The 15,180-nt window shown below is 42.6% G+C and overlaps 1 protein-coding gene across 2 annotated transcripts in view; it reads left to right on the top strand.

Moving 5' to 3' along the window:
• jakmip3 (Janus kinase and microtubule interacting protein 3) overlaps positions 1-12,474 on the top strand; it is a 28,029-nt gene extending 15,555 nt beyond the window's left edge. For both annotated transcript variants that reach the window (XM_073489766.1, XM_073489765.1), the window contains exons 10-22: positions 3,215-3,319; positions 3,668-3,796; positions 3,896-3,979; positions 4,689-4,751; positions 5,117-5,215; positions 5,314-5,412; positions 7,012-7,071; positions 7,774-7,839; positions 8,104-8,172; positions 8,665-8,742; positions 8,972-9,205; positions 12,246-12,311; positions 12,424-12,474. In XM_073489766.1, coding sequence (XP_073345867.1) covers positions 3,215-3,319; positions 3,668-3,796; positions 3,896-3,979; positions 4,689-4,751; positions 5,117-5,215; positions 5,314-5,412; positions 7,012-7,071; positions 7,774-7,839; positions 8,104-8,172; positions 8,665-8,742; positions 8,972-9,205; positions 12,246-12,311; positions 12,424-12,474 — 1,203 coding nt within the window. The remainder of the gene's footprint in view (positions 1-3,214; positions 3,320-3,667; positions 3,797-3,895; positions 3,980-4,688; positions 4,752-5,116; positions 5,216-5,313; positions 5,413-7,011; positions 7,072-7,773; positions 7,840-8,103; positions 8,173-8,664; positions 8,743-8,971; positions 9,206-12,245; positions 12,312-12,423) is intronic.
• Positions 12,475-15,180: the final 2,706 nt, after the last annotated feature.

The raw sequence follows: 15,180 nt of genomic DNA, 5'->3' as shown, positions 1-15,180 counted from the left end.
GGGGTGGCCTGGCGATATTACACAATCAAAAATGGAAAGTGTCCTCCATTATAGTGCCTGTGTACCCCTCATTTGAGTCCATTGCTCTGCAAATCAAGGGCCCAACTCCTACTATTCTGGCCACTATTTATCGACCACCCAAGCCGAATAATGCCTTCCTACAGGAATTTTCTGCCTTCTTAACAACCTTATGTTCTGTGTCCCCAAATTTAATAATGCTGGGTGATTTTAATATCCACTTGGATAGCATCAACAATGTTTTACAAAGGACTTTACTTCATGCCTTGACAGCTTTGGACTACAGCAATATATTGACTTTCCGACACACTCCAAAGGACACATTCTTGTCCTAATCTGCTGTTCTGGTGTAACCCCTCAAAACTGTTGTGCCTCAGATTTTCCTATCTCAGACCACAAGCTAATATCCTTCAATATCAATCTAAGATTATCCAAGACCAACATGCCTCGCTCTATCACATTTTGAAACACCAAAAATATTGACTTGTTGGACCTCTCTAATGGAATTGATGACTTTCCCAGCAGAGACAACTTATCTACCACAGATGAACTGGTATCCCACTACAATATTGGACTTCATCGACTGCTAAATACTCTTGCACCTCTAAAAACAAGATCTGTTTCCTTTGCCCACTCTGCTCCTTGGTTTACACCAGCACTACGCCAGCTCAAAACTAAAGGCTGTCGTCTGGAACGCCTTTATGTCAAAACCGGCCTAGGAGTGCACAAAGAAATATATCATAATCACATACTCCAATACAAGGATGCTCTTTCTTCAGCCAAAACCACATACTACTCAACCTTAATCAGGACAGCGGATGGGAACACTAGAGCCCTATTCTCAACCATCAACAATATCCTGAAACCACCTGATGCCCTACCACCTCACTTACTCACAGTTGCACAGTGTGATAACTTCATGACCTTCTTCAATGCCAAAATTGAAATCATCCACCAGACACTGACTGCTTCAAATAACTCTACATCCTCTCTGCACTCTCTACCCAAATTTTCCATCAGCTCTCCACTTGCCAGCTTCAAGCTGCCAACTGTCTCTGAAATAACTGGACTCATCCTTAAATCCAAATCATCCACCTGCCAGTTAGACCCCCTACCTACCTACCTGGTAAAAAGCTGCCTGCCTGCCTTGTCCTCTCTCATAACTGACATCATTCGTTCCTCACTGACTTCTGGTGTTGTTCCATCATCACTAAAGACTGCTGCAATTACTCCAACTATCAAGAAACCTGGTGCAGACCCAAATGATTTGAACAACTTTCGTCCCATCTCAAACTTGCCATTTCTCTCCAGAATGCTCGAAAGAACTGTTGCAGCTCAGCTTAACACCCATCTGTCTCACTACAACCTCTTTGAACAATTTCAGTCTGGCTTTCGTCCCCTTCATAGCACTGAGACAACCCTGGTGAAAATCACAACGACCTCTTGATGGCATCTGACTCTGGTTTACTCTCCATCCTGGTTCTCCTCGACCTCAGCGCAGCCTTTGACACCGTCTCTCATGACATCCTCCTGTACAGGCTGGCCTCCATTGAAATCACTGACATCCCTCTGGCTTGGCTGAGATCCGATCTCACTGGTCGCACACAATTTGTTCAACTCAAGAACCTAAGATCTGGCTCCTCCCCAGTCTCCAGCGGTGTTCCCCAGGGCTCTGTCCTTGGCCCCCTCCTGTTCACTATTTACCCTCTGCCCCTTGGACACATTCTCAGGAAATTTCATATTCAATTCCACTGCTATGCTGACGATACCCAGCTCTATATTTCCACCAAGCCTACCTCCACTCTGCCACCAACAGCTCTATCCAACTGCCTACTGGAAATTAAATCATGGTTCTCACTCAAATTCCTTAAACTGAACAGTGACAAAACCAAGGTCCTCCTCATTGGTACCAGATCCACCCTAGCAAAATACAACCCCTTCTCCATGTCCATCGACAATTCCACTGTCCCACCATCACCTCAGGTAAAGAGCCTGGGTGTCATCCTGGAAGGCACCTTAACCTTCGAAGCCCACATCAATAATGTTACCCGGTCTGCATACTTCCATCTGCGCAACATCGCAATAATGCGTTACACCCAAGTAACGTAACTACTTTTTTCAGGTAAAAAGTAGTGTAACGTGTTACTACTGAAAATATGGTAACGAAACGTAGTTCCTTTTTCAGTTGGGCACAACGTTACTTTTCCCAGGGACAGATTTGACAGCGACACTGCCTCAGCTGCGCGCTTGCACAATAGTCGTGGACTCTCATTACACACTGAGGCTGTTACTAGCAATAGCATGCAGAGAGCAGTCAGTCATCATGGCAAGCGCGGCAGAGCAACCACAACAATCAACGGTGACTTTTGAGGGATGGAGGTATTCCCATTATTTCGAACTGATTGAAAATAAGGGGAAGAATTTGAGTGTGAGGTGTACACTGTGCCCTGGCCAGAAACTTTTGTCCACTGCCGTAAACTCAACAGCTAACCTCACCAAGCATTTGAAAGCAAAACATGCTAACGTGAAGCTAGTAGCTCAAGATGATGATGAAATGATGATATTTCGAGTCCAAGGCCACATAAGCAGCTAAAACTTTATTTTCAACAGGTATCTAACTTGTCGCTTCGTTCATCGTCGAAGGGTTAGGGTCAAGTGCTCTGTGGCATTTTTCATAATAAAGAGCACAAAAGAAATACCTGTTATGTCCTCCATAGGAGAACTTTATGTAGGCCTATATACATTTAGGAAATGAGATGGGGTTCTGCCCAAAGTCAAGCACCATAAAAGTAACATAAAAGTAACGAGTAACGTAAAAAGTTACTTTCCATAGAGGGTAACTAAGTAAAGTAAGGGATTACTTTTTTAAGAAGTAACGAGCAAACACTACTTTTTAAAAGTAACTTCCCCAACACTGACTACTGCTACTACAACTGCTACTATTACTACTACTGCTAGTACTGCTACTGCTACTGCTACTACAAGTACTACTACTACAAGTACTACTGCTGCTACTACTACTACTACTGCTACTACTACTGCTACTGCTACTACAAGTACTACTACTACTACTACTATAACTATTGCTGTGTTTCTGTCTGTCGACCTTTAATTGGAGATTATTGGCAGACAGATGTGTTGAAGCTGCTGATGTCAGTAACTCTGAGTGTGTGTGTGTGTGTGTGTGTGTGTGCAGGTCATTGAGACGTTTTATGGTTATGATGAAGAAGCGTCAGTGGACTCTGATGGATCGTCTTTGTCCTTTCACACTGACAGAACTCCAGATACTGAACCAGAGGAGGTATACACACACACACGCACACACGTACACAAACACGCATGCACACACACAAACACTCATGCACACACAAACACGTACATAAACATGCACACACACACACACAAACATGCACACACAAATGCACACACACACACACACTCAATATGACCAAACTTTGGATCATCTCCACCACATTTGAATCATTTTACAAGTTGCTGTGAAACAAACATTTACATTTAAACACAAACTGACAATGAAGTTCGGTTTATTCTAATACAGTTAAATACATAAGGAGGAGAGGGGACGGAGACCAGTCTGACTGGTTCTGTTGCTGGTCTGTTGCTGGTCTGACTGGTTTGTGTATTTCAGGTGTGTGTGCGTGAGGAGGCGGAGCTTCGTTACCGTCAGCTGACTCAGGAGTATCAGGCGCTGCAGCGAGCGTACGCTCTGCTGACGGAGACAAGCGGAGGAGACTACGACGCTGAGAAGGAGATCAAGGTGATCCGACCTCTGAGCAAGGCAGCACCACAACCAGGGCCGTCTTATCTGTACTGAATCAAGGCGCTGACAGGTTGATGGTTTTACTCTGTGTTTCAGACCAGAGAGCAGCTGCTGGCTGAAATCAGTCGATATGAAACCAGAGTTGCAGATCTGGAGTCAGCTCTGAAAGAACAAGGACTGGTAACACCCCCCCCCCACACACACACACACACACACACACACACACACACACACACACACACACTGTTCATAATAGAGCAAAAGAGGTTTTATGTTTGTAAATACGCAAACAGAAACAAGCGATATGATTGGTCCATTGACCAGGTGAGACTATTCTCTGCATTCTGATTGGTTCAAAGGTAGACTCGTGGAGGGGGTGTGTCTTCATGCTGATCAGAGGGGCAGCGAACCAATGAGAGCGAGACAGAGGTAGAACAAACAGTAGAACGTAGAACAGAGTGACCAATCAGGTTCCACAATGAGCCAAACAGTACCTGGAGCTGATATCTCACTCAATCAGATCAGAGACTCCACCCACTGATCTGGTAGAGGGGAGGAGCTTATCTGTGACATCACCTGCTCAGGTGATGGGCTGGCTCTCTGTGGTACATGACTGCACACCTCTGATCTAGAACGTAGAACAAAGAACAGGTCTGTCAAAGTTCTGAGGTCTCGTTTATCAAATAGTGTGTAGGATTCAAACTTAATGTGTTCGTGTGCATGAAAGATGACAACGCCGTTTTGACGTTTCTTAATATTCGCACGTCAGAGTTTACGTACAGGTGTGCTCATGAACATCACGGTTACAAATGGGACCCCAGAACTGTAGATAATGTTGAGTTACTGCTGCTGACACTGCTTTCTGTCTGTCTGTCTGTCTGTCTGTCAGGATGTGAAGTGGGTGGAGGAGAAGCAGGCGTTGTATCAGAGGAATCAGGAGCTGGTGGAGAAGGTGAAGCTAAACACATGAAATATTAACATCCATAAATCCACTAAGAAATCAGATACAAAGATTCTGCAGAACTCCCCTGAGCATCATCCTGTTTTCTTCAGTATGAAAGTAATCTATTACATCCATGAGTACACTGCAGACAGGAGCTGCTAACAGCTCATTCAGCACCCACTGAATGGAAACAAATATATAGACTAAAAATAAACATAGCTCACAGCTGACTGACTCCACAGCAGCATTATACTTCCTGTTATATCTCCCAAAGCATTATGGGAACTGTAGTTCTAAAACTTTGAGCATGACTGTCTCCCAAAGTATTTTTTGATTTTGATAAAACCTGATTTAATATTTGTGACACTGTTCAGGTGAGGCAGATGGACGGTGAAGCTCTGCGGCTGAAAAACGACATCCAGGATGTCAAAGATCAGAACGAGTTGCTGGAGTTCAGGATCTTAGAGCTCGAGGTAACAACAGTCAGACATAAACAACAACAACAACAACAAGGTGAAACAGTAACACTGACTGACTCTCTGTTTCTATGTAAACCATGTTTACTGTTCAGGAGAGGGAGCGACGGTCACCTGGCATTAACTTTCAACAACTATATTTCCCAGAAGGCCTCAGTCCCCTGCAGATCTACTGCGAGGCGGAGGGAGTCACTGTAAGTAACAGTAGACCTGTAAATACCCAAGTACACCTGAGTACACCTGTAAACACCCCAGTACAAATGTAAATACCTGAGTACAACTGTAAATACCCAAGTACACCTGAGTACACCTGTAAACACCCCAGTACAAATCTAAATACCTGAGTACAACTGTAAATACCCAAGTACACCTGAGTACACCTGTAAATACCCGAGTACAAATGTAAATACCTGAGTACACCTGTAAATACCCGAGTACACCTGAGTACAACTGTAAATACCTGAGTACAACTGTAAATACCCGAGTAAACCTGAGTACACCTGAGTACACCTGTAAATACCCCAGTACACCTGAGTACACCTGTAAATACCAGAGTACAACTGTAAATACCTGAGTACAACTGTAAATACCCCAGTACACGTGAGTACACCTAAGTACACCTGTAAATACCAGAGTACAACTGTAAATACCTGAGTACAACTGTAAATACCCCAGTACACGTGAGTACACCTGAGTACACCTGTAAATACCAGATTACACCTGTAAATACCAGAGTACAACTGTAAATACCTGAGTACAACTGTAAATACCCAAGTACACCTGTAAATACCTGAGTACACCTGTAAATACCAGAGTACAATCGTAAATACCTGAGTACACCTGTAAATACCACAGTACAGCTGAGTACACCTGAGTACACCTGTAAATACTCAAGTACACCTGAGTACACCTGTAAACACCCCAGTACAAATGTAAATACCTGAGTACAACTGTAAATACCCAAGTACACCCGAGTACAACTGTAAATACCTGAGTACAACTGTAAATACCCGAGTAAACCTGAGTACACCTGAGTACACCTGTAAATACCAGAGTACAACTGTAAATACTTGAGTACAACTGTAAATACCCCAGTATACGTGAGTACACCTGAGTACACCTGTAAATACCAGAGTACACCTGTAAATACCAGAGTACAACTGTAAATACCTGAGTACAACTGTAAATACCCAAGTACACCTGTAAACACCTGAGTACACCTGTAAATACCAGAGTACAACTGTAAATACCTGAGTACACCTGTAAATACCACAGTACACCTGAGTCCACCTGTAAATACTCCAGTACACCTGAGTACACCTGTAAATACCAGAATACACCTGTAAATACCTGAGTATACCTGTAAATACCTGAGTACACCTGCAAACACCTGAGTACAACTGCACATACCCAAGTACACCTGGGTACACCTGAGTACACCTGTAAATACCCCAGTACACCTGAGTACACCTGAGTACACCTGTAAATTCCAGAGTACACCAGTAAACACCTGAGTACAACTGCAAATACCTGAGTACACCTGTAAACACCTTAGTACGCCTGTAAACACCAAAGTACAACTGTAAGCACCAGAGTACACCTGTAAATACCCTAGTACACCTGTAAACACCAAAGTACAATTGTAAACACCAGAGTACACCTGTAAATACCTGAGTACAATTGTAAATACCCGAGTACAATTGTAAACACCTGAGTACACCTGTAAATACCTGAGTACACCTGTAAACACCTGAGTACACCTCAGTGATTACTGTTTATTTTTGTACCTTCAGGAGATTGTCATCAGTGAGTTGATGAAGAAGTTGGACATTCTGGGAGATAACGCCGTAAGTGTATGTTGAATTTATTTTGTACGTGTGTATTTCATGTTAAAGTGTTCCAGCCTGTTCTACCTGTTTATGTTCTACATGTTTCTGTTCTACATTTTCTATCATCACAACCAGCAGTGTATGTTTTATGTAAAAGTGTGTGCTGTGGTCACGTGCTGTTGACATGTTGTTGACATGTTGATGTTTTGTTGATGTGTTGTTGACATGTTGTCCGCATTTTGATGACATATTGTTGACGTGTTGTCTGCGTGTTGTTGATGTGTTGTTGACGTGTAGTTGACATGTTGTTGACATGTTGTTGAGGTGTTGTTGAGGTGTTGTTGAGGTGTTGGTGACATGTTGTTGACGTGTTATTTATGTATTGTTGACGTATTGTTGACGTGTTGTGTATGTATTGTTGACATGTTGATGTGTTGGTGACATGTTGTTGATGTGTTGGTGACATGTTGTTTACATGTTTATGTATTGTTGACATGTTGTTGATGTGTTGGTGACATGTTTAGGTATTGTTGACATGTTGTTGATGTGTTGGTGGCATGTTGTTGACATGTTGTTTATGTATTGTTGACATGTTGTTTACATGTTTTTGACGTGTAGTTGACGTATTGTTGACATGTTGTTGACATGTTTACATGTTGGTGACATGTTGTTTACATGTTGGTGACATGATGTTGACATGATGTTGTTTGCATGTTTTTTCTTCAGAATCTGTCCAATGAGGAGCAGGTGGTGGTAATTCATGCCAGGACGGTGCTCACTCTGGCAGAGAAGGTAACGAGCACACCTGTACACACCTGAACACACTTGATCACACCTGAGCACACCTGCTTACCTGTGCTGAGGATGGAATTATTCCCTGCGATCACTTCATTCGTGAATATTTACAGGTTGTTGTTGTTGAATCGTGAATATAAACTCAGTGAACCATGTGACTGAAAACTGACTGAAGTTTGAGTTTATTTTTTCTCACAACTGTGACTCCACCTGTCTGTCTGTCTCTACCTGTCTGTCTGTCTCCACCTGTCTGTCTGTTAGTGGTTGGAGTCTATTGAAGTGACGAAGTCAGCTCTGCAGCAGAAGATGTTGGACATCGAGAGTGAAAAGGTACAAACTGAATGTGACAGATGTACGTATGTGTGTTGATGTAAACAGATGTGTGTGTTCCAGATGTTTCCTCCTCATGTCTTCAGCTCCACCTGCTGGCAACATGTGTTTTATTTTCCACACAGTAACATCAGTTAGTTTGTATTTTGGGGTTTGATGTTTTTATTGACGGTGACAGGAGAGAGCTCGATACATCTGAACGAGGATGTTAACCTCTAATTCACGAGGAAGCCTCAGTGATCTGAAAAGCTGAGTTTGAACACGGAGCAGACAGAGGAGCTTGTTGTCATGGTAACCCCTCAGCTAAAAACAGTCAAACATGGTGGAGGTGATTACGTTGTATTGATTCACAGATTCAATTAGCAGCTCTCTGTGAGTTTAAACTCAGATGACAGACACTCATTTGCTGCTGTTGGGGGGAAACTGAAGGTTGCTGGTTTGAATCCCAGTGAGTGTGACACAGAGGCCTTTGACCTCTGCTGTCGTTTTTAGGATCTGTTCAGTAAACAGAAGGGTTACCTGGATGAAGAGCTGGACTACAGGAAGCAGTCGATGGATCAGGCTCATAAGGTGAGTAGCCTAACCCCAACAACAGAAACACATCATTATGACGGTGTGTATTGGATCTTTACAACAAGAAACTGATTCACTGAAGACAAACAGAAATAAGTCAAAGAACTGAGGATGAAGCTGAAGCTGACTGGTCCAGCAGACAGCAGGGATTAGAATAATTAATGAACTAGGTAATATTTATGATCAGATCAAACATGTTCTTGTTTGATGTCTGTCATCGATGCAGAGGATCCTGGAGCTGGAGGCCATGTTGTTTGAGGCTCTGCAGCAGGAGGACGAGTCCAGGATGGAGGGACTTAAGATGGAGGAAGGTCATCTGTCTGAAACACTGACGGAGGATGAGAGGGAGGGGCTTCGCAGAGCAATGGACCAATGGAAACGCACTGTGATGTTTGAACTGAGAGAGAGAGACGCCCAGATCCTCAGAGAGAGGATGGAACTACTGCAGCTCACACAGCAGGTAAACATTTAGACAACAGGTAAACAACAGGTAGACAATAGGTAAACAACAGGAAAACATCAGGTAGACAACAGGAAAACATCTGGTAAACAACAGGTAAACAACAGGAAAACATCAGTTAAACAACAGGTAAACAACAGGTAAACAACAGGAAAACATCAGGTAGACAACAGGAAAACATCAGGTAAACAACAGGTAGACAACGCATCAGTTAAACAACAGGTAAACAACAGGAAAACATCAGGTAGACAATAGGAAAACATCAGGTAAACAACAGGTAAACAACAGGTAGACAACAGGAAAACATCAGGTAGACAACAGGAAAACATCAGGTAAACAACAGGTAGACAACAGGTAAACAACAGGAAAACATCAGGTAGACAACAGGTAAACAACAGGTAGACAACAGGAAAACATCAGGTAGACAACAGGAAAACATCAGTTAAACAACAGGTGGACAACAGGTAAACAACAGGTAAACAACAGGAAAACATCAGGTAAACAACAGGTAGGCAACAGGAAAACATCAGGTAGACAACAGGTAGACAACAGGAAAACATCAGGTAAACAACAGGAAAACATCAGGTAAACATCAGGTAGACAACAGTAAAACATCAGGTAAACAACAGGTATACAACAGGTAGACAGCAGGTAGACAACAGGTAGACAACAGGAAAACAACAGGTAAACAACAGGAAAACATCAGGTAAACATCAGGTAGACAACAGGAAAACATCAGGTAAACAACAGGTAAACAACAGGAAAACATCAGGTAAACAACAGGTAAACAACAGGTAAACAACAGGAAAACATCAGGTAGACAACAGGAAAACATCAGGTAAACAACAGGTAGACAACGCATCAGTTAAACAACAGGTAAACAACAGGAAAACATCAGGTAGACAATAGGAAAACATCAGGTAAACAACAGGTAAACAACAGGTAGACAACAGGAAAACATCAGGTAGACAACAGGAAAACATCAGGTAAACAACAGGTAGACAACAGGTAAACAACAGGAAAACATCAGGTAGACAACAGGTAAACAACAGGTAGACAACAGGAAAACATCAGGTAGACAACAGGAAAACATCAGTTAAACAACAGGTGGACAACAGGTAAACAACAGGTAAACAACAGAAAAACATCAGGTAAACAACAGGTAGGCAACAGGAAAACATCAGGTAGACAACAGGTAGACAACAGGAAAACATCAGGTAAACAACAGGAAAACATCAGGTAAACATCAGGTAGACAACAGTAAAACAACAGGTATACAACAGGTAGACAGCAGGTAGACAACAGGTAGACAACAGGAAAACAACAGGTAAACAACAGGAAAACATCAGGTAAACATCAGGTAGACAACAGGAAAACATCAGGTAAACAACAGGTAAACAACAGGAAAACATCAGGTAAACAACAGGTAGACAACAGGAAAACATCAGGAAGACGTCCGGTAAACAACAGGTAGACAACAGGTAAACAACAGGAAAACATCAGGAAAACATCAGGTAAACAACAGGTAGACAACAGGAAAACATCAGGTAGACAACAGGAAAACATCAGTTAAACAACAGGTGGACAACAGGTAAACAACAGGTAAACAACAGGAAAACATCAGGTAAACAACAGGTAGGCAACAGGAAAACATCAGGTAGACAACAGGTAGACAACAGGAAAACATCAGGTAAACAACAGGAAAACATCAGGTAAACATCAGGTAGACAACAGTAAAACATCAGGTAAACAACAGGTATACAACAGGTAGACAGCAGGTAGACAACAGGTAGACAACAGGAAAACAACAGGTAAACAACAGGAAAACATCAGGTAAACATCAGGTAGACAACAGGAAAACATCAGGTAAACAACAGGTAAACAACAGGAAAACATCAGGTAAACAACAGGTAAACAACAGGTAAACAACAGGAAAACATCAGGTAGACAACAGGAAAACATCAGGTAAACAACAGGTAGACAACGCATCAGTTAAACAACAGGTAAACAACAGGAAAACATCAGGTAGACAATAGGAAAACATCAGGTAAACAACAGGTAAACAACAGGTAGACAACAGGAAAACATCAGGTAGACAACAGGAAAACATCAGGTAAACAACAGGTAGACAACAGGTAAACAACAGGAAAACATCAGGTAGACAACAGGTAAACAACAGGTAGACAACAGGAAAACATCAGGTAGACAACAGGAAAACATCAGTTAAACAACAGGTGGACAACAGGTAAACAACAGGTAAACAACAGGAAAACATCAGGTAAACAACAGGTAGGCAACAGGAAAACATCAGGTAGACAACAGGTAGACAACAGGAAAACATCAGGTAAACAACAGGAAAACATCAGGTAAACATCAGGTAGACAACAGTAAAACATCAGGTAAACAACAGGTATACAACAGGTAGACAGCAGGTAGACAACAGGTAGACAACAGGAAAACAACAGGTAAACAACAGGAAAACATCAGGTAAACATCAGGTAAACATCAGGTAGACAACAGGAAAACATCAGGTAAACAACAGGTAAACAACAGGAAAACATCAGGTAAACAACAGGTAGACAACAGGAAAACATCAGGAAGACGTCCGGTAAACAACAGGTAGACAACAGGTAAACAACAGGAAAACATCAGGAAAACATAAGGTAAACAACAGGTAGACAACAGGAAAACATCAGGAAAACATCCGGTAAACAACAGGAAAACATCAGGTAAACAACAGGTAGACAACAGGAAAACATCAGGTAAACAACAGGTAGACAACAGGTAAACAACAGGAAAACATCAGGTAAACAACAGGAAAACATCAGGTAAACAACAGGTAGACAATAGGAAAACATCAGGTAAACAACAGGTAAACAACAGGTAAACAACAGGTAGACAACAGGAAAACATCAGGTAAACAACAGGTAGACAACAGGTAAACAACAGGTAAACAAAAGGTAAACAGTGTTTTATGTTTCATGTTGTTATTTGATCAACATGATGTGTTTGTGTGTGTGTCTGTGTGTGTGTGTCACAGAGGAACAAGGATCTGGAGGAAGTTATAGAAGCACAGAAACGCCAGATTAAAGAGCTGGAGGAGAAGGTAAATGTCCGTCACTATGGAAACACATTCATGTACAGTCAGTCCCTCACCATGGAAACCCATGAACTCTGTCAGTCAGCGCTGACTCTCTGCTGTTTTCTTCTTCTTCTAGTTTCTCTTCCTGTTCCTCTTCTTCTCTTTGGCCTTCATCCTCTGGTCCTAACACACACTGGTGAGTCACAGCAACATGGTGGGCATGTTGTACTAGGCATCATCACAAAGTCTACCTCGGGTCTCCTGTCGCTTTAGTATCACTGTATGGATCCACTGAACAGGTGTCCACTAGATTCAGCTCAGACTGAAGTACAGAGGTGAACAGCCAATGAGATGTAAGATGATCACCTGTGTTCTGTGTAGGCTGGTTCCTGCAGCTGGTGTGTTACAGCGCCACCGTGTGGTGTTCAGAGGCAATGAGCTGAAGGAGCAGACTGTTGATAATTACATTCAGACTATGGAACATTAATGTAGAAAGCTGAACAGTTTCACTGGAACTACCTGAGTAGATCTGACACCCTGCAGCCAATCAGAATCAAGTATTCACCCAGACCATGGTGTAAGAATCAATATAAACCTATGACATCGTGTTGATGTGTCTCAGGGTCTGCAGGCCTCCAGCAGCTGCTCTCGGCTCCATCTGGACCAATCACAGCAGGACTCACAGGGCCTCAGGTTTGGAACCAGCAGTTTATTGGCTGAGGGCCGCCGGCTGCTGTCAGCCAATCAGAGCAGAGCCCAGCAGTCAGCTGACTCTGGACTCCGTCACACCTCACAGATGAAGACAAGGATGGTTTCCACGGCAACAGATGAACATTGTGTTTCAGACAAAAAACTACAACTGGCAACATGCTAACTAGCTTCCTGTTAGCTTCTGTTAGCTCTCTCTCACACACACACCCACACACACACACACAAACATACTGACCTCTGGACCAACCTGGTGCTGGACTTCTTTCAGTTTACCTCAGCTAGCTGGACTGCTGTTAGCGTTAGCTCTGCTAGCTGATTTTAAACATCGTTAGCTACATTAGCTGAACTCATACAGTAAACTCAGCTGGTTGACTTCAGTGTTGAGATGATTGGTAACAGTTCACTGACCAGTGTGTTGGTTTATGTGGCTATTGATTGATTGATTGATTGATTGATTGATTCACACAGTAGAATCACAGTAGAAAGCATTAGACATTGATGGAGTATTCTCGTCAGGTCTTTGTTCTGATTGGCTGCTCCAGCTGCCAACAGGTGAATGATGTCACAGTGTGGAGCCTCACTCACAGACCTCAGGTTACAGTTAGTAACCTTCAGTGTGTTCGAATCAACTCGGGACCAAAAACTGATGGAGACGTCTCTTCATGATGTCAGAGGTCCGCTGGAGGTCAAAGGTCAACGACAACAACGCTGATGTGACGACATGAAGCTGAAGGTCGATGCAGGTGACAGTGTGTGTGACAGTGTGTAGTGTGTGTGACAGTGTGTGTGTGTGACAGTGTGTAGTGTGTGTGACAGTGTGTGTGTGTGACAGTGTGTAGTGTGTGTGACAGTGTGTGTGTGTGTGTGACAGTGTGTGTGTGTGTGACAGTGTGTAGTGTGTGTGACAGTGTGAGAGTGTGTGTGACAGTGTGAGAGTGTGTGTGTGTGTGTGACAGTGTGTAGTGTGTGTGACAGTGTGAGAGTGTGTGTGTGTGTGTGTGACAGTGTGTAGTGTGTGTGACAGTGTGAGAGTGTGTGTGACAGTGTGAGAGTGTGAGAGTGTGTGTGTGACAGTGTGTGTGTGTGTTGATGGTTTACTCAGTGCAGCAGGTTATAAACGTGTTTCAGTTCACATGTGATCAGATTTCACAGTAAAGAATCAATAACAGAATAACTTCACAACACAAACACATCTATACTAATATATATATGATATGATATTATTGATTATGATGAATTAATGCATTCTTCACTTTATTCTGCCACCGAAGAGAATCAGGACGTGTCAACATTTGAATGATGGATGAAATGTTTTTACCTTGTCATGTCATGAACTTGATTTTGTGTTAAACTGATCTGATGTTTGGTGACGAAGTGTAAACTGACGTCTTCACCATTTCAATGTGAATGATCTTCCTGCAGTGTTGAACTGATCAATGAATCTGATCAGCTTTTAAATTGATCTGCTGTTTTATTATTCAGATGATATTTTTTTATCTGCTGTGAGTCTGAACATCCGAAGAGTCAACAGTTTGATGACATCACTGATTAAAATGGTGGACACAGAATACATCATACCGCGTACTGTGTATATGTATATGTGTACATGTACCCACTGTGTGTACATGTACACACAGTGGGTACATGTACACACTGAGAGTCTAACAGGAAGTGACTTTCAGTTTAAAACATGAGAGCTTCATGTGAACATGGAGACAGACTTTGTTATGGTCCACTGAGTGTGTGTGTGTGTGTGTGTGTGTGTGTGTGTGTGTGTGTGTGTGTGTGTGTGATAAAGTGAATGTGACAGGCAAAGAAATCCAGTTCAGACTGCAGCGTCTTCAGATTTACTGCCCATCAGCAGTAATGAGCACTGACCTGTGTGTGTGTGTGTGTGTGTGTGTGTGTGTGTGCTGACAGGACTGTGTGTCTCTCTGCAATCCTGTCAGCAGAGTAAATGTTGGTCAGACATGTTGTGACATCACCGTGTTGATGCTCTGGTTAGTTTAGGAAAAATCATGTTTGTTTTAAAATACTTGGTTCTGGTTCTGGTTCTGTCTCCTCAATGATGGCTTGAAAAAGTCCTGATGAAACATCCAATGGTTTCAGTCTGACAGATGTGTGAACACAGTCCTGAACAGTGGTCTCTGGCTGTGGTTGTGATACGAGACGTGTTGCAGAG

Source organism: Pagrus major, chromosome 20 (assembly GCF_040436345.1).
Source record: "Pagrus major chromosome 20, Pma_NU_1.0".
Lineage (NCBI taxonomy): Eukaryota > Metazoa > Chordata > Actinopteri > Spariformes > Sparidae > Pagrus > Pagrus major.
The sequence above is the reverse complement of the archived record's forward strand: the minus strand, read 5'-3'. Positions and strand labels throughout refer to the sequence as shown.